The 26,046-nt window shown below is 45.7% G+C and overlaps 1 protein-coding gene across 1 annotated transcript in view; it reads left to right on the top strand.

The window, feature by feature from the left end:
- The window catches only part of LOC100596887 (nodal modulator 1), a 59,508-nt gene that overhangs the window by 28,501 nt on the left and 4,961 nt on the right, over window positions 1-26,046 (top strand). The window contains 16 exon segments of the mRNA XM_030798044.1: window positions 13-144; window positions 1,543-1,679; window positions 3,521-3,608; window positions 6,570-6,633; window positions 7,181-7,276; window positions 10,090-10,308; window positions 10,394-10,476; window positions 11,398-11,557; window positions 11,703-11,829; window positions 13,758-13,871; window positions 15,041-15,168; window positions 16,565-16,706; window positions 17,615-17,698; window positions 19,217-19,327; window positions 21,613-21,714; window positions 24,078-24,197. Of these exon segments, the coding sequence (XP_030653904.1) occupies window positions 13-144; window positions 1,543-1,679; window positions 3,521-3,608; window positions 6,570-6,633; window positions 7,181-7,276; window positions 10,090-10,308; window positions 10,394-10,476; window positions 11,398-11,557; window positions 11,703-11,829; window positions 13,758-13,871; window positions 15,041-15,168; window positions 16,565-16,706; window positions 17,615-17,698; window positions 19,217-19,327; window positions 21,613-21,714; window positions 24,078-24,197 (1,907 nt within the window).

The following is a 26,046-nucleotide window of genomic DNA, read 5'->3' as shown; positions in this document are numbered from 1 at the left end:
TTTTTCCTGCAGACACCTGCGGTGACTTGCTGGTGACTCTACAGTCCCTGAGCCGCCAGGGTGAGAAGCAGAGCCTCCAGCTCTCCGGCAAGGTCAACTCCATGACTTTCACCTTTGACAACGTGCTCCCTGGAAAATACAAAAGTAAGAATTGGAATGCAACATCCTGTGGCCCTCACACACTTCTTGTCTTTGTAAACTTTCTAAAACCCAGGTCTCAAATTGTATCACGACCATGTACCTTTCCTTGTTTTAAGTCGTCTTTGCCTCGTGACCTCGACTACCTTATTTAGCGCTGGACAAGCATGGAGGAGTCCAGCCCTGAGGTGACCGCCACCTTGTCTGCACAGCCCACTGGCTGCTTCTGTTAAGGGAGGGTGCCCCGAAGTACGGCGTTTTATTTCTAAAGGCCAGAAAAGGGAGTGTGAAATAGTTCCACTGATGTGTTCTACTAACTTAGCAGTACTGGTGCTGAGTACTGACCATGGCAAGGTACTTGACCTCCCCGAAACTCAGTTTTCCCATCTGTAAAATAGATGTAATAGAACTTTTCTGCAGAATATAAGACTAAAAGAAGTAAAGTTTATAAAGCCCATTGTGCAGACAGCCAGCTAAGTAGCTGGTGCCCACAAGTGTTACTTCCTTTTTCCTTGCCCTTCTCAAGAAGCCACTTCCTGCCTGTATATCTGCTTTTTCAGAAATCAGCTTGGAGCTGCTATCTGTGGATAGCTTATAAAACAGACTGCTTTTTCTGGAATTATATTAATATTTTCTGTTATGGCAGGGCTTGGCAGACTAAAAAACTGCCTATTTTTATAAGCATGGGTTCCTTAGAACACGGCCTTGCCCATTTGTTTATGGATTCTCTATGGCTGCTCGTGTGTAACAGCGGCCAAGTCGAGTGGTTGAGACGGACAAAGCATGTGGGCTGCAAAGCAGAAAAGACTTACAGAAAAAGTTTGTGGATCCCTGAATACCTTATTTGCAGCCTGATCTTACAGGCCCCATTGGATTTGTTTCTTGATGTAATGGTGTTGGTTCCAGTTTTTCTTTCTTTTTTTTTGAAATTCAGCCTTGCTCTGTCACCCAGGCTGGAGTGCAGTGGCGCGACCTTGGCTCACTGCAACCTCTCTGCCTTCCAGGTGCAGGAGATTCTCTTGCCTCAGCCTCCCGAGTAGCTGGGATTACACGCATGCACCACCATGCCTGGATAACTTTTGTATTTTTAGTAGAGATGGGGTTTTGCTATGTTGGTCAGGCTGGTCTTGAACTCCTGGCTTCCAGCCATCCACCTGCCTCGGCCTCCCAAAGTGCTGGGATTATAGGCGTGAGCCACCACGCTCGGCTCCAGGTTTTCTTTAGCAGTAATTTATTCCAAATGATGCTAGTTATAAATATATGTATGTGTATATTTCTATCTTTATGTCCACATGCACACCTGCTTTTTAAAATTAGTTAATTCATGATCGTTGTTTCTGGTCGTGTGCAGGGAGGTGGTGTGCTCCACGCCCATGTATCTGTTTTTGGTGTTTGCTTTTGCAGTAAGCATCATGCATGAGGATTGGTGCTGGAAGAACAAGAGCCTGGAGGTGGAAGTGCTAGAGGATGACGTGTCTGCAGTTGAGTTCAGGCAGACAGGCTACATGCTGAGATGTTCCCTGTCTCACGCCATCACTCTGGTATGTACGGCTTACAGAGTCTCTTATTTGGCAAAACCCTCACCTTGTGGATATCAAGAAAGACTAACATGCCAGGAATCTTGTAAACGTAGTCAAGTCAGATTTCCTTTTCTGCCTCTCTGCTCGCCCACCTGTTACGCAGTGCATAATCAGGAAGCATTTATAGTCTCTGAGTGGAAGGACCCCTGTATTTAGGAGGTTTCCTTGTCCTGGCCCTACACTAAATCTGACTGGTGATTCGAGGTGGCCTTTGGTACAGTGCAGAGCACACTGGCTTTATATTATTAGTAATAATAGCTTTGGGTAAATTCATTTACTGCTTCTCAGCCTCAGTTTTCACTGAAAATTGAGATCTTAATACCTACTTCTTAGGGTTATGGCAGGGCTTAAGTGAACCTCTTAGGTATCAAAGTGTCCTTGGTGTACCCCGCTCTTGTTTATTAAGATACTGCCAAGTGAGTTTCTCTGATATATATATATATATATATTTTTTTTTTTTTTTTTTTTGAGATGGAGTCTTGCTCTGTTGCCCAGGCTGGAGTGCAGTGGCACAATCTCGGCTCACTGAAACCTCCACCTCCCGGGTTCAAGCGATTCTCCTGCCTCAGCCTCCCAAGTAGCTGGGACTAGAGGTGCGTGCCACCATGCCCAGCTAATTTTTTTTTTTTTTTTTGTATTTTTAGTAGTGACAGAGTTCCACCATATTGGCCAGGCTGGTCTTAAACTCCTGACCTCAGGGGATCCACCCGCCTTGGCCTCCCAGAGTGCTAGGATTACAAGCGTGAGCCACTGTGTTCCACCTTCTCTGGTAAATTTATTCCAGCGCAGAGGACGAAGCTGTAAACAGGATCTTAGCTTCTTGTTGACTGTGGTCTCTGTGGCCTGAAAGGCAGTGTGAAATGGGTTTCAGGAGCACCTCTGTAGATCCCTTCGTGAATTTTCTATAATGTTTTGATGTCGAGCGGCGGCAAATGTCATTGTCAGGTCTTAGTTTCTCTGTAGAGAAACTAGAAGAATTCAAACTGGTGTTTCACATGCCAGCTTACTCCCCTAACTGCTTAATTACAAAAACTCGACAGGCTGATTTGTTATAGGAGATCAATTAATATCCGGTTCATAATAAGTGATAGATACTTAGGAAACCTTTCCCTTCCAGCAGTGGAGTGGATTTCCAGCTCCCTTGTAATAAGATCCTTTTTTTTTGACACTTCCTTAACCCCTTCTTTATCTCCTCCCACTCTCCCCTCACTCGCCGGGCCCCAGCCGCAGTGGTCCTCTCCAGTCCCACACCAAGCTCACTCCCTCCTCGGGGCCTTCGCACATACTGTCCCCTCTGCCTGGAGTGCTGTGTCTTCTCCAGAAACACGTGTCGTTGGTTTTTCCTCCTCATTCAGGCTGCAGCCCTATTGTTCAGGAGAGATGTGCCCTGGGACCAGCAAGCTAAAGACCCCTAGGTGGGGATTGTTCTTCTCTTGCTTTCCTGTTTGTTTTCAGGCTTTGTTACTGAGCAGTTGAGATCACTGATTTATTTGTTGACGCATTGATTTTGTCTTCCTGTATTAGAACATAAGCCCTGTGAGAGCAGGAGCCGTGGTCATGACTCCCAAGGCCCAGCCTTGTGTGTGTCACATAGCAGGTGCTCAATAAATACTAGTTGATTGAATGAAAAATAGCACACTTTTGTTGGAAGTTTTGGGAGGTTTTTAATTTTCCTGTGGCACCCAACTGCTCCGATGATAAATGGGCAAAACAGATGACTGGTTTGGAAGGAGAAATATTATTAATCATCTTGGTGTCTCCATCTCTCCTAGTAAGTCATTGTATTGGCTTTGCTCCCTTAGGAATTTTATCAGGATGGAAATGGACGTGAGAATGTGGGGATTTATAACCTCTCCAAAGGAGTCAACCGATTCTGCCTGTCCAAGCCTGGTAAGTTTGGAAGGATTGATGTGCCATGAATTAGAAGAATGGAAAGGCACCAGAGGATGGTTTTGAAGGCATTTTTTTCTACCTTGGTTCTGTTTGCACCAAGCTTTCAATTTCAGTGTGTTCAACCTGCTCTTATTTTTCTGTCTCTCTTACTGGCCCCTTTCACCTCCAAAAATATACCATTGGCCAATGACGTCTCTTTATAGTGCTGTTTTAAAATTTGAATCATTTCCCACTTTGCTTAAAATCTTTCAGTGGCTTCTCGCTCTTTCTCATTTTTTTTTTTCTCTTTTTTTTTTGAGATGGAGTCTTGCTCTGTCACCCAGGCTGGAGTGCAGTGGCTCGATCTTGGCTAACTGCAGCCTCTGCCTCCTGGGTTCAAGCGATTCTCCTGCCTCAGCCTCTCGAGTAGCTGGGATTACAGGTGCCCGCCACCACATCCGGCTAACTTTTGTATTTTTAGTAGGGTTAGGTTTTACCACGTTGCTCAGGCTGGTCTCAAACTCCTGACCTCAAGTGATCCGCCCACCTCAGCCTCCCAAAGTGCTGGGATTACAGGTGTGAGCCACTGCACCCAACCCTCTGTCTCTTTTATAATGGCTTTTTTTGGAGACAGAATTTGCATATCATAAAACTCACCTATTTAGGATGTGCAATAAAATGATTTGTAGTAAATTTATCAAGTTGCACAACCATGGCCAGAATCCAGTTTTAGACCTGTTCGTCACTCACAGGGTAAGATCCTCTGTGCCGGTTGACAGTTAATCCCTGTTTCCAGCCACGGCCAGCCACTGATCTATTTTCTGTCCCCATGGATTGGCTTTTTTTGGATGTTTATCATACGATGCTGGTATTTTGTTTGGCTTCTTTGATTTAACATGTTTTTGAAGTTTATCTGTGTCATAGCACATATCAGTAGTTTGTTCTGTTACATTGCTGTGTAGTATTCTGGTGTGTGGTTATATCATATTTTGTGTATCCATTAACCAGTTGGTGGATATTTGAGTGGTTTCCAGTTTGGCGCTGTTATGACTAATGTTACGGACATTCTTGTACAAGTCTTTGTGTCCATATGTTTTCATTTTTCTTGTTTCAATACCTAGGAATGGAATTGCTGCATTGTGTGATAAATTTATGTTTAACCTTTTAAGAAACTGTCAAATTGTTTTCCACAGAGGCTGTGTCATTTGATACTCCCACCAGCAATGCACGAGGGTTCCTGTTGCTTCACCTCCTTCGCCAACATTTGTTATTGTCTGTTTTATTATAGTCATCTTGGTAGATGTGAAGTCGTGTCTCATTGTGGTTTTGTTTTGCATTTTCCTAATGAATAATTCAGTGGCTCCTCCTTTTGGTTCCCCAGATAAAATACAAACTCCTTAACCTGACCTTAGCTCCTGTGTAACCCAGCCCTGTCTGCCACTCCTAATACTCCAGCCACTCTGTCCTTCCAGGTATCAGTTCAGCTGCCTTTGGCTACATGTAACATAATCCATACAGCAGTGCTGTCAGCAAGTGGTAGTTTATTTGGCTCAATAAAGAAGTGTGGCAGTGTGTGGCGGCCAGCATGGGTTCAGCAGCTGGTAGATGTTAGGGGTGGTGTCTTTGTGATTCTTTAGGCCTTTCCCTTGTATTTTTTGCCTTATATTTTCTAGATGGCTGTGGTTAGAAAACTTATGTTTAAAGGAGGAAGTCGAGGAGGGGGCAGGCAAACATTTCCTTGCGCCCCCTCCTCCAGTAAGCCACTTGTCTGTATTATTGGCCAGAACCGTGCCACATGGTTACTTCTAGCTGCAAGGGAGGCTGGGACAGTTGGGTATGCTGCCTGAGGCTGAGCATGTTGCCACCCTCAACATAACCAGGGTTTGTTCTCAAGGCAGGAAGGATGCCTGTTGAGGAAACAATGAGCCAGCTGTGAGGCAGATGCTGTTCTCTGTGGACATGTCCTCCTGCCTCTCCTAGCTGGGGCCTTCTTACCCATCAGTTCAGTATTGCTTCCCTGGGGAAGGATGGCCTCCAGGGCCACTTAGGCCTGCCTCCTAGCTTTGCCCTCAGCACTCACTTCTGTCCCCTTCTTGCATGTGCACAATTGATATTTTGTGGCTGTCAAATGCTCCCCTCTCTGTGGATGGTAAACTCTATGAAGACAGGGACCACTGCTCTGTCAGTCCCACTGTGTACTAGTACCTTGCACAATACCTGGCCAGGAAGAGGTGCTCTGTTGATATTTGTTGAATGAAAGACCAAACAGAACGAATAGAGAAACCTGATTTTTTTTTTTTTTTTTTTTTTGTGGTAACTACTCTGGGGCTTGTTGAGTGCAATGAAAACAGCAGGGTGGTTTTAGCTAATTTCAGGTTTTTGTAGGAAGTGTGGCCAAAATATTGGTTAATGATGATTTGGGGGAAATACATTGTTATTCCTTGTATCTTCCTGAAATTGACTGTGTTCCTCTGGCAAGTGATGAAATGTACCCCTGCTCGGAGTGTCCTCCCACACAGACTCACACTTTTCTGGGGCTTCCCTTACTCCTCACCTCCTTTTTAGGAATATTTATAGGAAGAAATTGAGGCTGTGGTTATCTCTTGGATCCTTAATAGAATCTTTTAAGTAGAAAATTATCCTCAGTCCAATCTGCAGTAGAAATGTACTTTCTGTTCCTTCTTGTGCATGGGTCCGTTCACTTGGTCTGTGCAGATTTAACTCGTGTGAGTTGCTACATTATGGAAAATGATAACCGTGTGCCTGTGATTGGGCCGTTGCACGGATCAGGTCATTGGTAAAAAGCCTTCATAGGCAGTGAAAACGTTGCCTGCCTAGTATTTCTGATCCCATTATGGCAGATCTGCGATACGTTTGAGTTTTCACATGCAAAGAGCTGCCACTCGATTTCAGATGTTGGAATTGCTCAGTGTAATAGATGCCATTCTCTGAAAATTACTTTTGATTTCCTGTCTGTAGGTGTGTACAAAGTGACCCCTCGCTCCTGCCACCGGTTTGAGCAAGCGTTCTACACCTATGACACGTAAGCCTGGGAATTGAATGCTTTGTGGTATTTGTGTACATTCTGTGGAGGATTCTTCATTTACTTCAGAGAACAAAAGGAGTTTTTCTATTTTCTTCTGAAAGAGGCCAGGTTAGGCCTTCAACCGCATTTCTAGATAAGGATTTTAAGACCCTTGGATTAGTTACTGAGGAACTGGAGATAGGATCCCTTTCCCAAGAATTCTGTAACCCCAGGATAGAGGGCTGTGTTTTTGAAGTGGCTTAAAGAGAAGCTTTGTCAAATCTCCCAGCCCTCACCGATGGGCATCTGTCAAGCTCAAGTCTGCCATTTTTATATTTTTACAGACGTATGTGGGTTTCACTGGGAATTGAAAGCGTAAAGTTGTGGAGTGGAGAATTAGTTTACTCTTGAAAATACTTCTCTGGATCTCCAGAGTTCTTTTACCCCAGAGTAAGAGCAATTTTCTGTAGTGTATTTAGGGTGAGGAAGGATGCCCAAAAAGGGTATTGCTGATGATCTTCTGAGAATGAGTAGGTTCGAGTGTTTCCTCTCCTGTGATTTGTAGGTCCTCACCTAGTATCTTGACATTGACAGCCATTCGCCACCATGTCCTTGGAACTATCACCACCGACAAAATGATGGATGTCACTGTGACTATCAAGTAAGATGAGCGATCTGCGGTGGGCTGAGAGTGGCGGGGGAGGGTGTGGATGAGGCCTGGGGAGTCTCTAATAGGCTGTCTGGAAATTAGTTTTGATTTCTTATCTCTAGATGTATATACAAATGGCCTTCCCTCTCTTATAGGACATCGCCATTGCCGTCAATTCCCAGCAGCCTTGATCCTTTCCTTTTCTGATTCAGAAAGTACCTGTGGGTGAGGAAGAGCATTGCGACAGCTTGTTTCGGGATCTTCAATTTCTGTTTGAACTCTTTGTACTTCTCATCTTTGCTAAGGAAAAAAAATCTCCAGGGTTTCTGCATTGTATTTCAAGTGTTTTAGCAAATTCAAATTGCCTATTTTTCTTTAGACTTTTGCTTGAAGGCTTGGGAAATAGAGATGGCGCCTGGTATAAGAGAAGGGTTGTGAGAGAGGAAGTATTTGAAAGGCAAGTCCCTTACCGAGGGTCACGTTCATGTGAATGTCGCCTTTCAGGGAATTTTTGCAGTATGGTGAGGTACCTGTGACACCCCAGTTTTCTTGAGAAATGAAAGAGTTTTGGCAACATGACCGTCTTTGTCAAGTAGAATGGGAATCACCGTCACTGTCTCCCCCCTGCCTCTGGTTGGCGTTACCTTTCCGGCTGTGTTTCTATCTTTCTGTCCACCGTCTGTTTATCCATTCTTCATCCCTGCAGAGTACATGATGACTGAATAACTGAGAGTCTTCAGTGTTTAGGCACTGGGCTTATGAGGCCACAGCCCCTACACTCATGGGATTGACAGTCTCATGGGGGGAACAGTGGTCAGAGACTCCCATGCAGAACTCTAAAATGACAGCTGTTCTGAGTGTTTTGAGCTTGACCTTGGGGCATGCAGGACAGGTAGGCTGCGGGGGGCCAGGCCATGTTAAGGTCCATAGTCTTTGTCCCGTGACGCAATTGATGTGTTTTACATAGAGGAATGACTTTTTTTCTTCCTGAAAGGTCCCCCTATCGGCTGAGTGGAGAACAGACAGAAGAGGCCTGAGAGTGGGAGTTGGTGGAGGCAGAGGGAGGTGATGGGGGCCCCAGACTGGTGGCTGCGGAGATGGAGAGTGACGGACCGGTTGGAGAGTCGTTGAAGGACTGAGTTGATGAGACGTGGCACTAAAGTGAGCACTGGGTTAGGGCAGGAGAAATGTCAGGGCTGGCCTTGGTTTCTGGTGATGCAGAGCCAGGTTTTTAGCTGGGGGTGGATTTGCTGAGGGTCCGTCGTGTGCCCAGAATGTGCTTGTTGCTGTCTTTTACTGTCATTTACTGTCTTCCTGCCTGGATAGTATGAATTACTGATAGGACTAGCAATCTACCTTCTTACCAGTAACTCCATATCACCTCCTTTCAGCTCAATTACATTCATTTTTGTAACTTCACAAGGGTGTTTGTGTTGCTTGCTTGTGCTGGAGGTTGTACGGAATGCATCTTCCAGCTAGACAGAGCCACTTGGATCCCCCTTGGGGATCTTGTACTTAGCAGACCCAAAACCGGAGTGCCGATGGTTGCCCTCCATAGAGCCCCTCTGTGGTCTTTTCTGATTCAGATATGGCAGCTCCCACTTTCTTCTTGCTTCTTGATTCTTCTTTCCCTTGCACCCTAGGCCCAGCCAATTCCTCAACAAAGCCTTGGCTTTACAGTCAAAATACACCCGTCATCTAGTCCCTTCTTACCATGTGGCCCTCAGCCTTGGTCTGACCCCCTTCTAGGGTCACTGCAGCAGCTTCCCAGCTGGCCTTCCCTTCTTACCACGTGGCCCTCAGCCCTAGTCTGACCCCCTCTGGGATCATTGCAGCAGCTTCCCAGCTGGCCTTCCCTTCTTACCATGTGGCCCTCAGCTGTGTTCTGACCCTCCTCTGGGATCACTGCAGCAGCTTCCCAGCTGGCCTTCCTGTTTCCGCCATTGCTTTGTGTGTTTTCCATGAGGCAGCGAGCGATTTCTTTTATCATACCATTCCTCGACTGAAAACTCCAGTGACTCGAGGTCGGCACCAAGCCTGCGAAGTCTCAGTCTGACACCTGCTGCCCCTTGGACCCCTCTGACAGATATGACTCTTCCGTGGACCCCTGTGCCCCAGGCTGGGCTGGTCTTGCCATTGCTTGAACATCTGAGTGAGCTTTCTCTCCAAGGACTTTGTACTTGGCATCGCTTTGCCTGAGCTACTGTTTACCCAGAGAGCTGCATGGCACATTCTCTCCCTTCCTTCAGACCTTTGCTCAATGTCACCTTATCAGAAAGGCCTTGACTGTCCCTTTAATGTAAAACAGTGCTCCGGGCTCTCTGTCTTCCCACACTGCTTTATTTTTCTATATTGCACTTTTCCTCTGGTATTATTTTTCTGTGTATTTTCAGCCACTTCCCACTGAAACGTGGATTCCACAGGGGTAGGAAGTGTGGTCTGTTTTGTCGATGCTGTATCCCTGGTACGTAGTTCTCTATCAGAGCAGTTCTCAGTGAAGGTAGAATGAAGGAACAGAGGATGGTGGCGTGGAGAAAACTCCACGTCCTACATGGAAACTGACAAGCTTATATCCAGTCACCATAAAATCAACCGTATTTCATTCCAGCCCAGATCTACCAGATACTGCCACCATCACTGCAAAGCTCAGTTGTTATTTTTTGTGAAACTACTGGTTTATTTAAAACAGAAGGCTCCGCCACGGTGGTGTCATGATAAGATGCCCAGTTTTTAACTCGCAAGTCCATACTTGTAGAAAGGTCAAATTCCCACTGACCACAAGGATACGCAACCACGTCCTAGGGGCTGCCATTTCTTTCTTCCAGGTCGTCCATCGACAGTGAACCTGCCTTGGTCTTAGGCCCTCTGAAGTCTGCGCAGGAGCTGCGGAGGGAGCAGCAGCTGGCTGAGATTGAGGCCCGCAGGCAGGAGAGGGAGAAGAATGGCAAAGAGGAAGACGAAGAAAGAATGATCAAGCCTCCCGTGCAGGAGATGGTAGATGAGTTACAAGGCCCCTTCTCATATGATTTCTCTTACTGGGCACGGTAAGCTCTCTTGTGCATTTCCCTACGGTGTCCTCTGTTCTGTGGGGACAGGACCCGCCAAACTGAAGTATATTAATTATTTTAGGTCTGGAGAGAAAATCACTGTTACACCATCATCTAAAGAGCTGCTCTTTTATCCCCCTTCAATGGAAGCCGTTGTCAGTGGAGGTAAATGTCACCTCGGCAAGCAAATGTCACACACACCTTTGCAATTGTTCCCTTGCCTGCATTTACAAGTAGACTTGTGATGTTATAGTGAAGCCATCTTTGTAAGCCACCTTACATCCTCTCTGGCACACAGATGTTACTGTTGGTTGGTTGGTTGGATGGATGGATGGATGGATGGATGGGTTGGATGGATGGATGGATGGATGGATCCATGACTGATTGATTTAGATAAATAAAAGTAACTTTTGCTGTTAGAATTGAGTTGATCTTTTTGGAAAAGGACTTGGTTTTCTTTGACATTACCAGGTCGACACCAGAAGGTAGATGAAACGCAAAGCTGCCAGTGATGATCTTTGATGATCTTTCTGTTGCTTGGCAGAGCATGATGGGAGGGTCCTTTTTTGGGGAATGGATGACTGAAGTGATCACTTGTGGAGTATTTGTCTTTTGCTACTTATTATTTTTTTCCCAGCACTGTGGCTTCATTAAGTTGTGGGTGTTACGTGGTTCGTGTTTGGAAGTAGAGGGTGTTGAAGAGTGTGACTTCTAGCAGGCAGGCTGTTTGGGGGGTTTTCTCAGTGGGTCCTCTGGAGGTTGAGCAGCACGGCCTCCTGTCTGCTATAAAGTGTTCCCTCCTGATCTGTGGCCTCCTGAGAACCTAGGAAGAGTAGTAGGGAAAACCCAGCCTTCAGCGTTTTTTGATTCTCTTGCTAAAGTCCTTCACACTGAGAAAGGCCTTTCAGGGATGGAAAGAGGCTTGGGCTGAATCTGATTATTGAGCTCCCCGGGTATTAAATAACCGCATTTGGAACTAGCTTCTAAGATCTGTTTTAGCCACTTTTGTCGTGGGAAACCCCCAACCAAGATGCTCCGGTCTCTGCAGCCAAGCCCCATCCTTGTGTTTATTTCTTCCCCTCTTAGAAAGCTGCCCAGGGAAGCTGATCGAGATCCATGGGAAGGCAGGCCTGTTTTTAGAAGGCCAGATCCACCCCGAGTTGGAAGGAGTCGAGATTGTCATCAGTGAAAAGGGGGCAAGTTCACCCCTGATCACAGTCTTTACTGATGACAAAGGTGCCTACAGGTGAGCCCGGGATAGAGACACATTTGCCTGGGATCAGCGTGGGAGTCCTCTGAAGAAACTGGGGCCCACATTTCCTTGGGCTCGGTAAGGCTTCCTGTAGGGTGTGAACAAAGCCATTGGTAGCATTCTGCTTTCTTCTCTTCAGTGTTGGCCCCCTGCACAGTGACCTGGAGTACACGGTGACCTCACAGAAGGAGGGCTATGTTCTGACTGCGGTGGAAGGAACCATCGGAGACTTCAAGGCTTATGCCCTGGCAGGCGTAAGCTTTGAGGTAACTAACACTGTATTTTCAAAAGGCAGTTATATTGAGGCATAATTAACATACAGTAAACTGCACAAAAAGGGTACAGTGTGGTAGTCTGGACCTAGGAATACACCCATGAAAACACCTCCACAATCAAAATAGTGAGCACATCTGTGGCCCTCAAGGTTTCCTCCTGCCCCTTGGTAATCCCTCCCTCCCACCCTTCCGCTGAGCTGATGATCTGCTTTTCATCACCATTGGTTAGTTTGCATTTTCGAGTTTTATAGGTTGGTGCAAAAGTGATTGCGGTTCTTGCCATTGAGAATAATGGCAGAAACCGCAATCACTTTTGCACCAACTTGTGTATAAATGGAATCAAACGGGATATACTGTTTTTTTTTTTTTTTTTTCGGTCTGAATTCTTTCACGCAGCATAATTTGGAGAGCTGTTGACTTTAGCATGTTTATGTACCTTCTGGGAAGTAGTTAAAGCTATCGTCCATAACTGTTCCATATTGAAGGACACAGAATGTTCTTACTGAGGCGTTTGCTGCCTAGCTCCCTTCCACCTGTCCTTCCTGGGAAGAAGCGTGCTGCGATTGTCCAGAGTGGGTCTGGAGATCGTTGAGAATGAATATTTATAAACCATAGGCCAAAGGAAAAGAGCGACAGATTACATCGTATAAAAATTTAAAATTCTATATTGCTGAATACATTTGGAACCAAACTGAAAGATATTCAAACTCGGAAGAAATGTTTGTATCATAAATAATATCCCCATTTTACAAGGAGCTCCTAAAATCGGTAAGAAAAAGACAACCTACTAGAAAAAAATGAACAAAGATTATGAAAAGAAATTCATGGAAGTAACGCAGGTGACTAATAAACACGGAAACACAAAGCCTCCGTAGTTACTGAGGAAATGTGCTAAGGAAGTTACAGTCGAAACACTGTTTTGCGGGGATTAGATTTGCTGTAATTAAGACAATCTCTATTTTTTTGGTAAGCGTGGGTTTTCCAAGCATAAATAATTTATGGGACTGTAAGTGGTTACAGCCACTTTGGAATGCAATTTGATAGTATCTTTCTGAATTTAAAGTGCATGTATCCAACAATTCTACTTCTAGGAATTGATTGTTCAGGAAAAAAAAATAAAACTAAGTGCATAGAGATATATATTTGGGGATATTCCGATTGTCTCTTGTGTACCACAAAAGTAGGTGCTGTGGTTTGTCAAGCCCTGCCTTAGAATGCTATGCAGTAGTTAAGAAACAGGCAGATTCCTGTTGGCTGGCAGAAGAGTACCAGGATAAATTGTTGAGGAGGAGAGCAAGTTGCAGAACTGTATACATAACATGCCATTTTTATTTCACCTTCTCCACCCACTCAATGATCTTGCCAGTCTGTGAACAATAATATGTAATGTTTATAAAATTTGTGTGGGCATAGAAAGAGTTCTGGGCTGGGCACGTGGCTCATGCCTCTAATCCCAGCACTTTGGGAGGCCCAGGCATGTGGATTGCTTGAGCCCAGTAGTTTGACATCAGCCTGGGCAACATGGCAAGACCCATCTCTATAAAAAATACAGAAATGTAGCTGGGCATGGTGGTGTGCGCCTATAGTCCCATCTCCTCAGGAGGTTAAAGCTGGAGGGTTGCTTGAGCTAGGGAGGCGAAGGTTGTAGTGAGCCCAGATTGTGCCACTGCACTCCAGCCTGGGTGACAGAGCAAGACCCTGTCTCAAAAAAAAAAAAAAAGTTCTAGAAGGCTACACAGCAAACTTACAAAACTAATAACATTAGTTACCTGTGGGAAGAAAGATTAGGTCCCCTGTCCTCCTCTGAGTAACAATAAAAGAAAAAAACCTTAAAAGAATGACCTCTTGACTTGTGGAATTGTTATCTTCATAGTTAGTAGGAGTTTAACCTTACTCTGGTCTCACCTTCTCATCCCCAGATAAAAGCTGAGGATGACCAGCCGCTCCCGGGAGTCCTCTTATCCCTGAGCGGTGGCCTGTTTCGTTCCAACCTCTTGACCCAGGACAACGGCATTCTGACATTCTCAAACCTGGTAACGTGTTCTGCAATTTACCACCTGCCTGTCTTCCCTGAGAGAGAGCCAGGATGCAGCATGCAAGACTTATGTGTTGCTTGACAACGTGAGAAGAGAAAACCAATGTGGAGTGGTTTCAGTTTCTTGGGGGCCCACAGTCATTAGAGTATTGCTCTTACTCGAACTTAATGCTGCTGATTCATGTTCCCTTCCACAGGCGCCTCTTGTTTTCTGATCACCCGCTTGTCACTAAGAGAGTGTAATTAATTTCTCTGGCCACAACAGCTGCTCTCTTAGGCGTCTTCTTGTTTTGCCACGGAATCATGTTTATGATGCTGAGTCTTGTTTGGTGGTTAGCTTGCGTTTCTTCTGAAAAGCACATTCCACTTGGTGGGAAGAGAGCAGCAGTTTTTCTTTCAAGATGCAGTCAGAGGCCCTGACTGGTGGGGATTCAGGAAGTGTGTGTTAGTTGGTCATCTTGTCAGTCACGGTAACAAAGTGTCTGTGGTGGGGCTATTGGAGACCGGGCAGCGGGGGCATCTGAAGACACCACTTTTCAGTGATGCAGACTGCTCCTTACTTTCTGTGTCATATCAGGCAAGTTACTTTGCCTCTCTGAGCCTCAGTTTCTTTATTCATTAAATTCAAATATGGGCCAGGTATGGTGGCCCACGCCTGTAATCCCACTGCTTTGGGAGGGTGATGCAGTAGGTTCGCTTCAGCTTGTGAGTTTGAGACCAGCAATGTAGGAAGACCCCATCTGTACAAAAAATAAAAAAATTAGCTGAGCATGGTGGTGCATGCCTGTGGTCCCAGGTACTCAGGAGGCCGAGGTGGGAGATTTGCTTGAGCCCCGAAGGTTGAGACTACGGTGTGCTGTGATCGTGCACTCCATCCTGGGGGACAGAGTCAGGCCGTGTCTCAAAAAAAAAAAAAAAAAAATTAAATATGACTTCTACCTCTCAGAGTCATTGGAGGCAGGTGATACCATCAGCTGCCATTGTTAGAGTTGTGATTGCCATTACCCGACTGTGAGTGGTGATTATAGAGAGAGGGTTACCATTTCTGGCTGCCTGGGAAGCTGTGGCGCTCCCCTGGTGTAATTCTGGTCCATCGTGACCTTCGCCCCTCACTTTTAAGCCATGCCTAGGTGTGGCTGCTGAGGCTCAGTGTGATTATCTTGGCAGAGCCCTGGCCAGTATTACTTCAAACCCATGATGAAGGAGTTCCGGTTTGAGCCATCCTCACAGATGATCGAGGTGCAGGAAGGCCAGAACCTGAAGATCACCATTACGGGGTACCGAACCGCTTACAGGTAAGTGCCCCGGCCACCCCACTCTTCCAGGGCTGGGCTGGCGAATCACATTCAGGCTTCTGTTGCCTGGAAATGCATCCCAGGCTTCACACTGATTTTACTTGGGAGGGAAGGGAGACGAGATATGAGGGCAAAGGAGTTTTGACTGCTGCCCTTCTCTCCTAGGAGCTCAACCTGGTGGTTCAGTCTCGAATTTCCTATTTTGGAATTGGCTTGAGAGAGCCTATTGAATTGCTAAAAGCTTTTACTTATTTTTTGTTTTTTGAGACGGAGTTTCATTCTTCTTGCCCAGGCTGGAGTACAGTGGCGCAGTCTTGGCTCACTGCAACTTCTGCCTCCCGGGTTCCAGCAATTCTCTTGTCTCGGCCTCCCAAGTAGCTGGGACTGCCACCATGCCTGGCTAATTTTTCTATTTTTAGTAGAGACAAGGTTTCAGTTTGTTGGCCAGGCTGATCTCAAACTCCTGATCTCAGATTGTCTGCCTGCCTCAGTCTCCCAAAGTGTTGGGATTACAGGCGTGAGCCACCACGCCTGGCCACTTTTATTTTTTAAAAGAATTTCAAACCTGAATTAAATTATTAAAAGGAGAAAATGTGCTTAGTTGAGTGAAACTTCAAAATGCTGAAAAGAGTATAGTGTAAAATTTCCCCTCTGTCTCGTCTCCTAGCCGCCCAAGTTCCTCTTCTGGGAGACAACCAGTACTTCCAGTTTTTCTGAGTGCTTCCAGCTGTAGATAGATAGATACACATTAGTGTCTGGCAAGGCACAGTGGCTCACACCTATAATCCCAGCACTTTTGGAGGCTGAAGTGGGAAGTTCGCTTGAGTCCAGAAGTTCAAGACCAGCCTAGGCAACATAGCAAGACCCCGTCTCTACAAAAAAATAAAAATAAAAAATAAAAAAGATACACATCTATAGATAGAGAGATGCATACATACATGCATGTATACACACAGACACACACACATATATGTGTATTTTTTGTACACTTATACAGAATCACTTTAGAGGAAGAGTAATTGGAAAGACTGGGTTTAGAAAAAGGGACCATTTTCTACTGAATATGTGGAGTGAAAGAGAAAGTGAGTTATTTCCATGTTACTGAAAGCTCCATTATTTCAAATAAAGCCTGGAAAAAATAAAGCTTTAGCCTTCTTAAATTACAATTTTCCAGAGCATCCCCCAAAATGTATGAGAAGAGAAATTGATGGCTGCTTATCCGTCTGGCAGGAAGGTGTGGTTTGGAAGTGGACCGGCCATACTGAGTTGCCTGGGTCGTTGAGGCACAGTTCTCCACTGAGCTATTTTGCCCTGTAATTGTTGGTAAATGGGAAAAACGTGGGTCCTTCAGATAACCATGAGAATACCTCATTCGTGCCTTTTCTTGCCATACTAGTTGCTATGGCACAGTGTCTTCCTTAAACGGAGAGCCCGAACAAGGGGTTGCTGTGGAAGCGGTGGGCCAGAATGACTGCAGCATTTACGGAGAAGACACAGTGACGGACGAGGAGGGCAAGTTCAGATTACGTGGATTGCTGGTGAGACTTGGAACGTGTTTTCTTGGGGACTTTTCTTTCATCCTGTGTCCAGAAGTGTCTTGTGGTGGCCCCGAGACTGCCAGGAGTGGGGTAGGCGAGAGGGCTGGGGGTGGGGCTCTGGAGCCCTCCCAGTTCTTACCTTTAATTGGTAGAGTTTGCCTTTTTTCTAGCCAACAGGTCAGATCAAGGATCTGTGGCGCAATGGAGTTTGAAAACCATGGGTTTGGTGGGGCTTTTCCCTAGCAGTGTGTGGCCATGGCTTATGCCAGGGCTCAAGCCAAATGCCTGTGGAGCCAGAAGAGCAGTATGAATGGGGGGAGAGGAGGCTGGGCAAATGATAGGGAGTGGTGAGGGCTGTGGAGTGGGCACGGCCTGTGGAAAGGGACACAGCCTGTCACTTGGCTCCAGCTTATTGTAGCCATGGGGGAAGGCAGACTCAGGGTTGCCCGATCATTGAAATTTTAAAAAGAGAAGTCAAAAATTCCCACTTCCCAGAAATAATACCCAACACAAGCATTTGGGAATGCTTACAGTGGACATTCCAAATATCCATCAATGTGTATCTACAGGTAGAGGGGAGGGGCAGATGGAGAGGAAAAACATCTTAGAAGAGTAAGAGCACATAGTAAGCTTGGAATTTTGAAATAAGAAACCAAATTTGATTTATTTGGGGTAGGAGAAAATGAAACTGAGTTGGGATTGAAGGAGTCGCAAAATTTCAGATGTGTCAACACTAGGGGTGTTCTTAAAGGAACTCTGGACTCTTAAGGTTAACAGGCCACAGATTAGGAAATGAGGGGAGAGAAATGCTCCTGTCTTAGTGACCTAGTGCAGCCAAACCAGGCTTGGACCAGGCATGATACGACAAGCCCCCTTTCTAGAGAACTGACTCGTGAGTTTATTTGCAGCCAGGGTGTGTGTACCATGTTCAGCTCAAGGCAGAAGGCAACGACCACATTGAGCGGGCGCTCCCACACCATCGGGTGATTGAGGTAAGGCATTCAGTGCTGCCGCAGCACCTGGGTGTGGGTGCCTCCCTGATCAGAAGTCCTCCCGTCTCCTCTGGCTGTCTGCCTTTCATCTGTGGTGGGGGGAACTTTCATCCTAATTAAGAGTCCTCTTAGAATAGTGTCATCTTCACAAGAAGCATCTTATGTGGGTTTTTAATGAACAGTATTGCTGTCATGTATCCAGAAAGGAAATTGGAACTGTTGTATCCTCCCCCCAACTTGCCCTGTAAGCTCTGATCATTATTCTGTGAGTTAAGGATCTTAAGGCCTAAGCAGCATTTCAAATCAAGGGACAATAATAGAACATGGGCTTAATGGGTGGCAGGGCCACCCAGTTATCTTCGGTTCAGATGACCTTTTTCCTGCTCCCATTTCGTGGGCAGAGTCTTTTGATACTCAAGATCATGACCTAGCTAAATTAATCCCTAAAGAGGACGTCCTTCGAGTCACAGGATGTGGCCTGGGAATCATTTGAAGTAAGGCTTTTCTCTCACTGAATAACTCTCATTGGGAAAACTAGAGGACTTAGGTAGGGCAAGAGGGGCAGCCTCTTAGTGGCTTTATTTAGGTGGCTTCTTATGCATGAAGATTGTGAGGGAGGATGTTGGGCCAGTTGGAACTTTTGACCTAGGAAGTGGATTTTCTTTTTTTTTTTTTTTTTTTTTGAGATGGAGTCTCACACTGTTACCCAGGATGGAGTACAGTGCCGCGATCTTGGCTCACTGCAACCTCCTCCTTGTGGGTTCAAGTGATTTTCCCACCTCAGCCTGTAGCTGGGACTACAGGCATATGCCATCACACCCAGCTAATTTCTGTATTTTTAGTAGAGACGGGGTTTCACCATGTTGGCCAGACTGGTCTTGAACTCCTGACCTCAGGTCATCTGCCCGCTTTGGCCTCCCAGAGTGCTGGGATTACAGGCATGAGCCACCGCACCGGACTGGAAGTGGATTTCCTTGACGTCTTTACGGTGTTGGCATTATAAATGGCTGGGATGACTGCATCTCACACCAAAATGCTTTGCATGTTCTCGGTGTAGTAACTTAGGCCAGGATCACTAGCATAATGTGGACTGTGGCCGGACAGGTATGAAAGGGAAGGGGACCGGCCCTCTGGGGTCTCGCAAACCCCATGTACAAACCCCACTCAGAGGAGGTGCTGTGACTCTGCCCCTGCTCTAACAGGGAAGGGCATCCTTCTCCTTTTTTTAAGAGAAGCTGGAAAATCTGGCTTGATATATGAAAATTTTTAATTTTTAACATGTTGGCAAGTAATTAAAACTTAGAAAAAAAATACTGTGCTGTCAAAATGCTACAGGCCAGGGATAGCTGTCTTCTGTCAGTTTGTGACCTTGGACGTAGGGTACTCAATGACAAACTTCGCTTCCTTAATGTAAGAAGTAAAGTTTGCCATGAAGCAGCTCTCAGGCCATCGGATGGCTGGCATAGAAGTCCCTCCACCAGCTTTCTCATTACTGGCATTCCCTCTTTCTCTCTCTAGGTTGGGAATAATGACATCGATGATGTAAACATCATAGTTTTCCGGCAGATTAATCAATTTGATTTAAGTGGAAATGTGATCACTTCCTCTGAATACCTTCCTACATTATGGGTAAGACCAGACTTTTAAGCTCCAAATATTGTGTTCCCTTTGGCTTTGAGACAAGTACAAATGGATGTTTTTGGTTTTGTGCCTGTCTCGTGCCTTAGGTGTGACAGGTGGAGGTGCTCCAGAGTGCCGCCTGCTGAGGGTTGAAGTTGAGATTTAAGAACCTCGGACCACAACACGTATTTGGGATAGTGATTGCCAATTGTGGGAGAGAATGTGTTCCAGTTTCAGATAACTGTCTGCCATCAGTTAATCTTCCAAAGAATTATAGTAGATCAATGGTCAATGATCTATACAATATGGAATCTAACGTGGAAAGGCAATTTTAAAGAAAGTGCCTTGTAACTTAAAATTTTCTCTGGAGCGGAGTTCGTATTAGACGTTCTTGCATTGGTATAAAGAAATGCCTGAGGCTGGATAATTTATAAGAAAAGAGGTTTCATTGGCTCCTCGTTCTGTAGGTTGTACAGGAAGCATAGTGGCACCTGCTTCTGGGGAGGCCTCAGGAGGCTTCCAATCATGGCAGAAAGTGAAGTGGGAGCAGGCATGTCATGTGGCAGAAGCTGGAGCAAAAGAGAGAGAGTTGGGACATGGTGCCACACACTTTTCAATGATCAGATCTCACAAGACCTCTATAACGAAGACAGCACCAAGCCACGAGGGATCCACCCCCAAGATCCAATAATCTCCCACCAGGCCCTACCTCCAGCACGGGGGATTACAATTCAACACGAGATTTGGGCAGGGACAAATATCCAAACAGTATCAGAAGTGGTGAGCGGTGGGCTGGAGAGCAGGTGGTCTGGGCTTTCTCTTGTCTCCAGTAGTGACTCACCTTGCTGCCTTGGCCAGTCACTTCATTTCCACATGCCTCAACTTTGTCCTCTGCAAAACCTAGATTTTGGACTCAGAGACCTCTTATTATCTTATTCAGCTCTAACAAAATCTCCACATTACCATTAATGAAGAAATGTTTATAAAATACCCTGCAGACCCTCTGCGGATGTTAATGATTTGCTCTGGGGGTATATTGTTAAGATGCACTTGTAATTTTATAAGCAGTTAAGTATTTGGCATGGGCAAGAAAGCGCGTGTGGGCTTTAGTCCACTCTGTCCAGGGCTTGCAGGCGTGTGCTTGTAGGGACCAGGCAGGTAATGTCAGAGAGTGCAGAGGGTTGGGTAGGGTGGGGGGCAAACTGGGGAACTCCTGCCCCATCCATGAGGGGCACAGGGGAGGGGAAGAGGCAGAGAGGAGGGGAGAGTGCCACTCTCTCGCTCCTGAGTGTTGCTGTGCTGGAATTATAGCTCAGGGTTGGTGTCACTTCCCGGTTTTCCAGAGAAGCTGGAAATTAGAATTATTTGAAATCACCTGATTTTTAAATATAGTTGGTGAATTCAGATTTACTTAAGATGTTATAGAAGACAAAATAACACATACGGGATCTTCTACGTGACCCATAACCTTCAGTCTGTGACTTTCATTTTAGGAAGATTCCCCTTGTGTATTATGTAGAAAGGTGCCAGCGTGGGCCCAGGGAGGTGGTCCTGGCATTCTCTTGTGGCAGGTGCAGTGTGGCATCCTCACAACCTTTGCCATCAGCCAGGACTGCACCTTAGCCCTGCTCATGCCCCATCCCATGTGGGAGTGAGAACAGGCAACAACCCCAGAAATAAAGCCAGAAACAAAGTACTCCAGTGCCTCCTGAAGCAGCGTGGAGAGCCACATTCATGATGGAATGCGTTTTGAGTTTAACAGATTGGTGGAGTTAAGGTGACATCATATGATGAGGCAGTGCAGGGCGGGAAGGACCCTCAGGAGTCCTCAGGGGGTTGAGTCCCAGGCCCCACCATGTGTAAGTTGTGTGACCTTAGGTGACTTTGGCTCTCTGGGTCTCCATAGGGATAATAACAATGCCTGTTTTGTAGTCAGGATTGGTGATAATGTAGATAAAATGTCTGGCGCCTGCCTGGCATATTACAGATAGATGTTCAACACGTGTTAGAAGCTATTTTTAATATTACTATTATATTAACTTATATTACTATTTTGAGCAAGAACATGGGTAGTCAGAATCTGATTTGAATCTTAATTTCTGTGCATGGTGCATAACTGGATGGAGTCTCAGATGACAGAGGGATGTGTGGCGTCTATGGAGGGAGCTTTCTTTTTTAAATATCCATGTTTCCAAAGACACCCACCCAGAGAGCAGCTGTCCTGAGGATGTCTGCTATGAAATATTGATTGTGTTTCAGTTTCAAAGCATGTCTGGCTTTGTTTCTCTCTCCAGGTCAAGCTTTACAAAAGCGAAAACCTCGACAATCCGATCCAGACAGTTTCCCTTGGCCAGTCCCTGTTCTTCCATTTCCCCCCGCTGCTCAGAGACGGCGAGGTAATGCCTGTGGCTGGATTCTACCTTCTGCCTTTGTTTTCATAGTCCTGCTATTTAGTTTAAGGAAGCACAGTTCTCTCCTTTTCTCCCTAAATACCACTCTGCAGAAATGCACTGTCTGAATCAAAAGAGGTTGGGTTCTGTAGGGATTATTTTTTCTTCATTGTTTTTCTATTTACAAAAAGAATACATATTCATGGCAGGAGATTTTGGAAAAAAGAAGACATAAGCCCATCATCCAGAAATAGCCACTGCTAATGTGGTGATTGGTACCCTTTGGGTCTTTTTTCAGGCACGTGTGTGCATGCATGTATAAATATAAATAGACATGTATTTTAATAATTCAAAACTGACACTGTTTTGTACATTGTTTTGTAATCTGTGCTTTACAATGAAGAATTTACACAAATCTGTTCCTCATCATCAAATCTTTCTTTTTTTTTCTTTTTTTGAGATGGAGTCTCGCCTTGTCACCCAGGCTAGAGTGCAGTGGCGCAATCTCGGCTCACTGCAAACTCCGCCTCCTGGGTTCACGCCATTCTCCTGCCTCAGCCTCCGAAGGAGCCGGGACTACAGGCGCGCGCCGCCATGCCTGGCTAATTTTTTTTTTTTGTATTTTTAGTAGGGACGGGGTTTCACCGTGTTAGCCAGGATGGTCTTGATCTCCTGACCTCGTGATCCACCTGCCTCGGCCTCCCAAAGTGCTGAGATTATAGGCGTGAGCCCCCGTGCCCGGCCAAATCTTTCATACTATGATTTTTATGGACAGTAGTCCATAAACTAGGAAACGCCATGATTTATTTAACCAAGGCCTACTGTTGGGCATGATCAACTCTTGCACTTTGAACATATCACCCCATGCTTTCCTGCTAAGAAGTCCGCTTTTAAAAATGCCTTGTAATTTTAAAAAATTTCTCTATTTTAACATTCTGCTATTTAGTTTAAGGAAACACAGTTTCCTCATGATGGGGGATCCCTTGAATGAGATGAATTGCTTTTCTCTTGCTGCTTTGAACGTTCTCTCTGTCTTTGATAATCTGATTATAACGTGTGTTGTGTAGAACACTTGCAGCTCCACCTTTTTGGTGTCCTTTGGGTTCCATGAATCTGGATGTCTCCCTCCTTGGAACTGAGCAGTTTTCAGCCATTATTCTGGACGTCATTTACTGATTATAAAGTGCTTATTATCAATTCTGTTTGGACAGAGCTAACTTGTAGTTGGTGTGGGGAGTGCAAACTTTGCAAAGAATTTGGTTCTTTTCTGGTGGCCTTAGCCTGAGGATGTCAAGTGTGAGCTTAGGGGGTGATGTTCCCTCTCCTCGCTCCTTACCACCTGCCGTGAAGATGATCTACTCTGGCCCTCTCTCTGTGGAAAATGGCTGCAAAATAATGAAACAGGCTGTCACGGAATTTTCTCCTCCTCTTTCTCCAGGGGTGTTGAAATAGTCACTTTCTACAGCAATGTGGAAACATCTTGGGCTTTGGGGTCACACTTCCCCTGAGTTCAGAGCCTTCATAGATGTGTGGCAGCCTTCTTAGCTGAGTGACCCTGGGCAAGTTACTCTTAGTCTCTTCATGCTTGACCTTCCTCATCTATAAGACAGGGTGATGATCCTGACCTTGCCAGTGGTAGAAAGCAGAGCAGCCGCGGGCCTCATGCAATGTGCATGGTGCCTGGCAGCTGGTCGGTGCTCAGCACACAGAGCTGTGATGGGCCTCATGCAATGTGCATGGTGCCTGGCAGCTGGTCAGTGCTCAGCACACAGAGCTGTGATGGGCCTCATGCAACGTGCATGGTGCCTGGCGGCTGGTCAGTGCTCAGCACACAGAGCTGTGATGGGCCTCATGCAACGTGCATGGTGCCTGGCAGCTGGTCGGTGCTCAGCACACAGAGCTGTGGCTGCCCCTGGTGCCGTTCCAGGGATGCTGTATTTTTAGGATTTGCCAGCTTATGAGCCTCTCAAGCATCAACCCTTAGAAGTCAGTCTCATTGTGGATCCTCAGTTATATCACCTACCTCCCTCATCAGAATTGGCTCATAATAATTTTTTTGTGTTTCATAAAGTCAGATCCTCAGAGGACCGTAATTGTCAAGGTTGAGTGCTCATAAAAAGGCTGTAGGCTCTGACAGCCTTATCAGAAGCCACAGTCTCAGAGACACTGGGGACACATGCCCACCACTGATGGAACAGCCCACTGAGGTTGCTACTTTGAAGGCAGCAACCTTAGTTTGGATGTGTAGTCTTGGGGATTTCTTTAAAAACATAAAGTTCTTTACATCACAGCCATACGTTAGGTTTTAGTTTTCATTTGCTTTGCCAGAGCTGTCCTTATAAAAATTACTTCTTCCCATGTGTGCACAGAACTATGTTGTGCTTCTGGACTCCACACTCCCCAGATCCCAGTATGACTACATCTTGCCTCAAGTTTCTTTCACTGCAGTGGGCTACCATAAACACATCACCTTGATTTTTAATCCCATGGTAAGTAAAAGAGGGAGTTAAAAAAAAAATCCATGGGCTGGGTTTGGTGGCTCACGCCTGTAATCCCAGCACTTTGGGAGGCCAAGGCTGGTGGATCTCTTGAGCCCAGGAGTTTCAGACCAGCCTGGGCAATAGAGTAAAACCCCATCTCTACAAAAAATACAAAAATTAACCGGGTGTGGTGGAATGCACCTATAGTCCTGGCTACTCAGAAGGCTGAGGTGGGAGGATCACCTGAGCCTGGGAGGTTGAGGCCTCGGTGAGCCATGATCGTGCCCCTGCACTCCAGCTTGGGTAACAGAGTGAGATCCTTTCTCCAGAAAAAAAAAAAAAAAAAAATCCATGGGGTGGCGAGAGAAGGCGCGTCCATACGACCTGTGTTCCAGATCGCAGGTTGCAGGGCAGATATTTAAAGGGCTCCTGGCATTGGGTCACTTTCTCATTCTGCCTTCTGGATTCTGGGCTTCTCCAGATTGTTTTTAGCTTTTCTGAGCACTGATGCCTGCGATTCCCTTTGAGGAGGAAACTGGTAAAAGAGCAGTGTAATTGTTTAGATCAGTGGCTCAGGAATGATTTTGGGGGAGGAGGGACACCACTACCCCGTCGCTGGTGTGGCATGTGCTCCTCCATGAGGGAGCACATGGTACATGGCCACGCAAACCTCTAGAACCAATTGCTACTTTACAGGAAATAGGGAGGACCCAGGAGCATGCAAATGACTCCACAGGGATGCAGGACAACCACCTGGAGCCTGATTTGTTTGACAAATAAATTGCAAGGAAAAAAAAACCCAACAACAGATGGACAGAATACCTGTGGGTTAAAAGAAACTTAATTTATTGCTTAATTCATTGCAATATGTGGCCCTTATTATTTGCAATATGTGTATCTATTGCATACGGTCTGTCCTGTATCTGATAGGCTGTAACAGTGGAACAAACAAAACGTACACGGATCTTTTACCTTCTTGATAAAATTGTTTAGTGATTCCTAAAGCTCAGATGCAGTATTGTTACCTGATAATTAAACAGACACATCAGCAATACCAAAAACAGAGACCAGGGCTCAGCCTCAGGACTGCTGAATCTGAACTTGACGAGGTGAAAGTGTAGCACAGGAATCTGTGTTAAAAAACAAAAATCTGGCCTCATAGCTACTGTGTTGGTCGTTGCTTCTAGGCCTTTTCAGTGGGCAGAATAAGAACTTTATTGTTTTCAAAAAATATAACTGTAAATGGAACAATATCTTCCGATCCTCCTTATTCCTTTTTTGATAACTGCACAGCATTCCTCTGTGTGGATATACCATATGTCTTAGGCCATTTGGGGTGCTATTTTGTATCTTAGACTGGGTAACTTATAAACAACAAACATTTATTTCTTACAGTACTAGAGGCTGGGAAGTCCAAGATCAAGACATTGGCAGATTTGGGGTCTGGCGAGGACTCGCTGTCTACTTCATAGATGGTGCCACCTAGCTGTGTCCCCACAAGGTGGAAAGGGGCAAACAAGTTCCCTCAGGCCACTCTTACAGGGGCATTAATCCCTGACTTAATCGCCTCCTAAAAAGGGTGTCCTCTTCACACTATCACATTATGGATTAGGGTTCAACCTGTGAATTCTGTAGGCACAGACACATTCAGATCCTGGCACTACATGTAGGATATTCAATTAGCCCCTGGTTGAGGGGCATTTGTGTTGTTACTGGTTTTCTGCTATTATACATGACCCTTTAATGAATTGCCTTATGCATGCATGTTTTTGAATGTTCGTCAGTCTCTCTTTGGAATAGACTCCCAGAAGTGGAATTGCTGAGTCAAAGGGTAAATGCATATGGAATTTTGATTGAT

The sequence above is a fragment of the Nomascus leucogenys genome, chromosome 18 (assembly GCF_006542625.1).
Source record: "Nomascus leucogenys isolate Asia chromosome 18, Asia_NLE_v1, whole genome shotgun sequence".
In the NCBI taxonomy this organism is placed as follows: domain Eukaryota; kingdom Metazoa; phylum Chordata; class Mammalia; order Primates; family Hylobatidae; genus Nomascus; species Nomascus leucogenys.
Note: the sequence above shows the minus strand (reverse complement) of the source record. Positions and strands in the feature narration are given on the sequence as shown.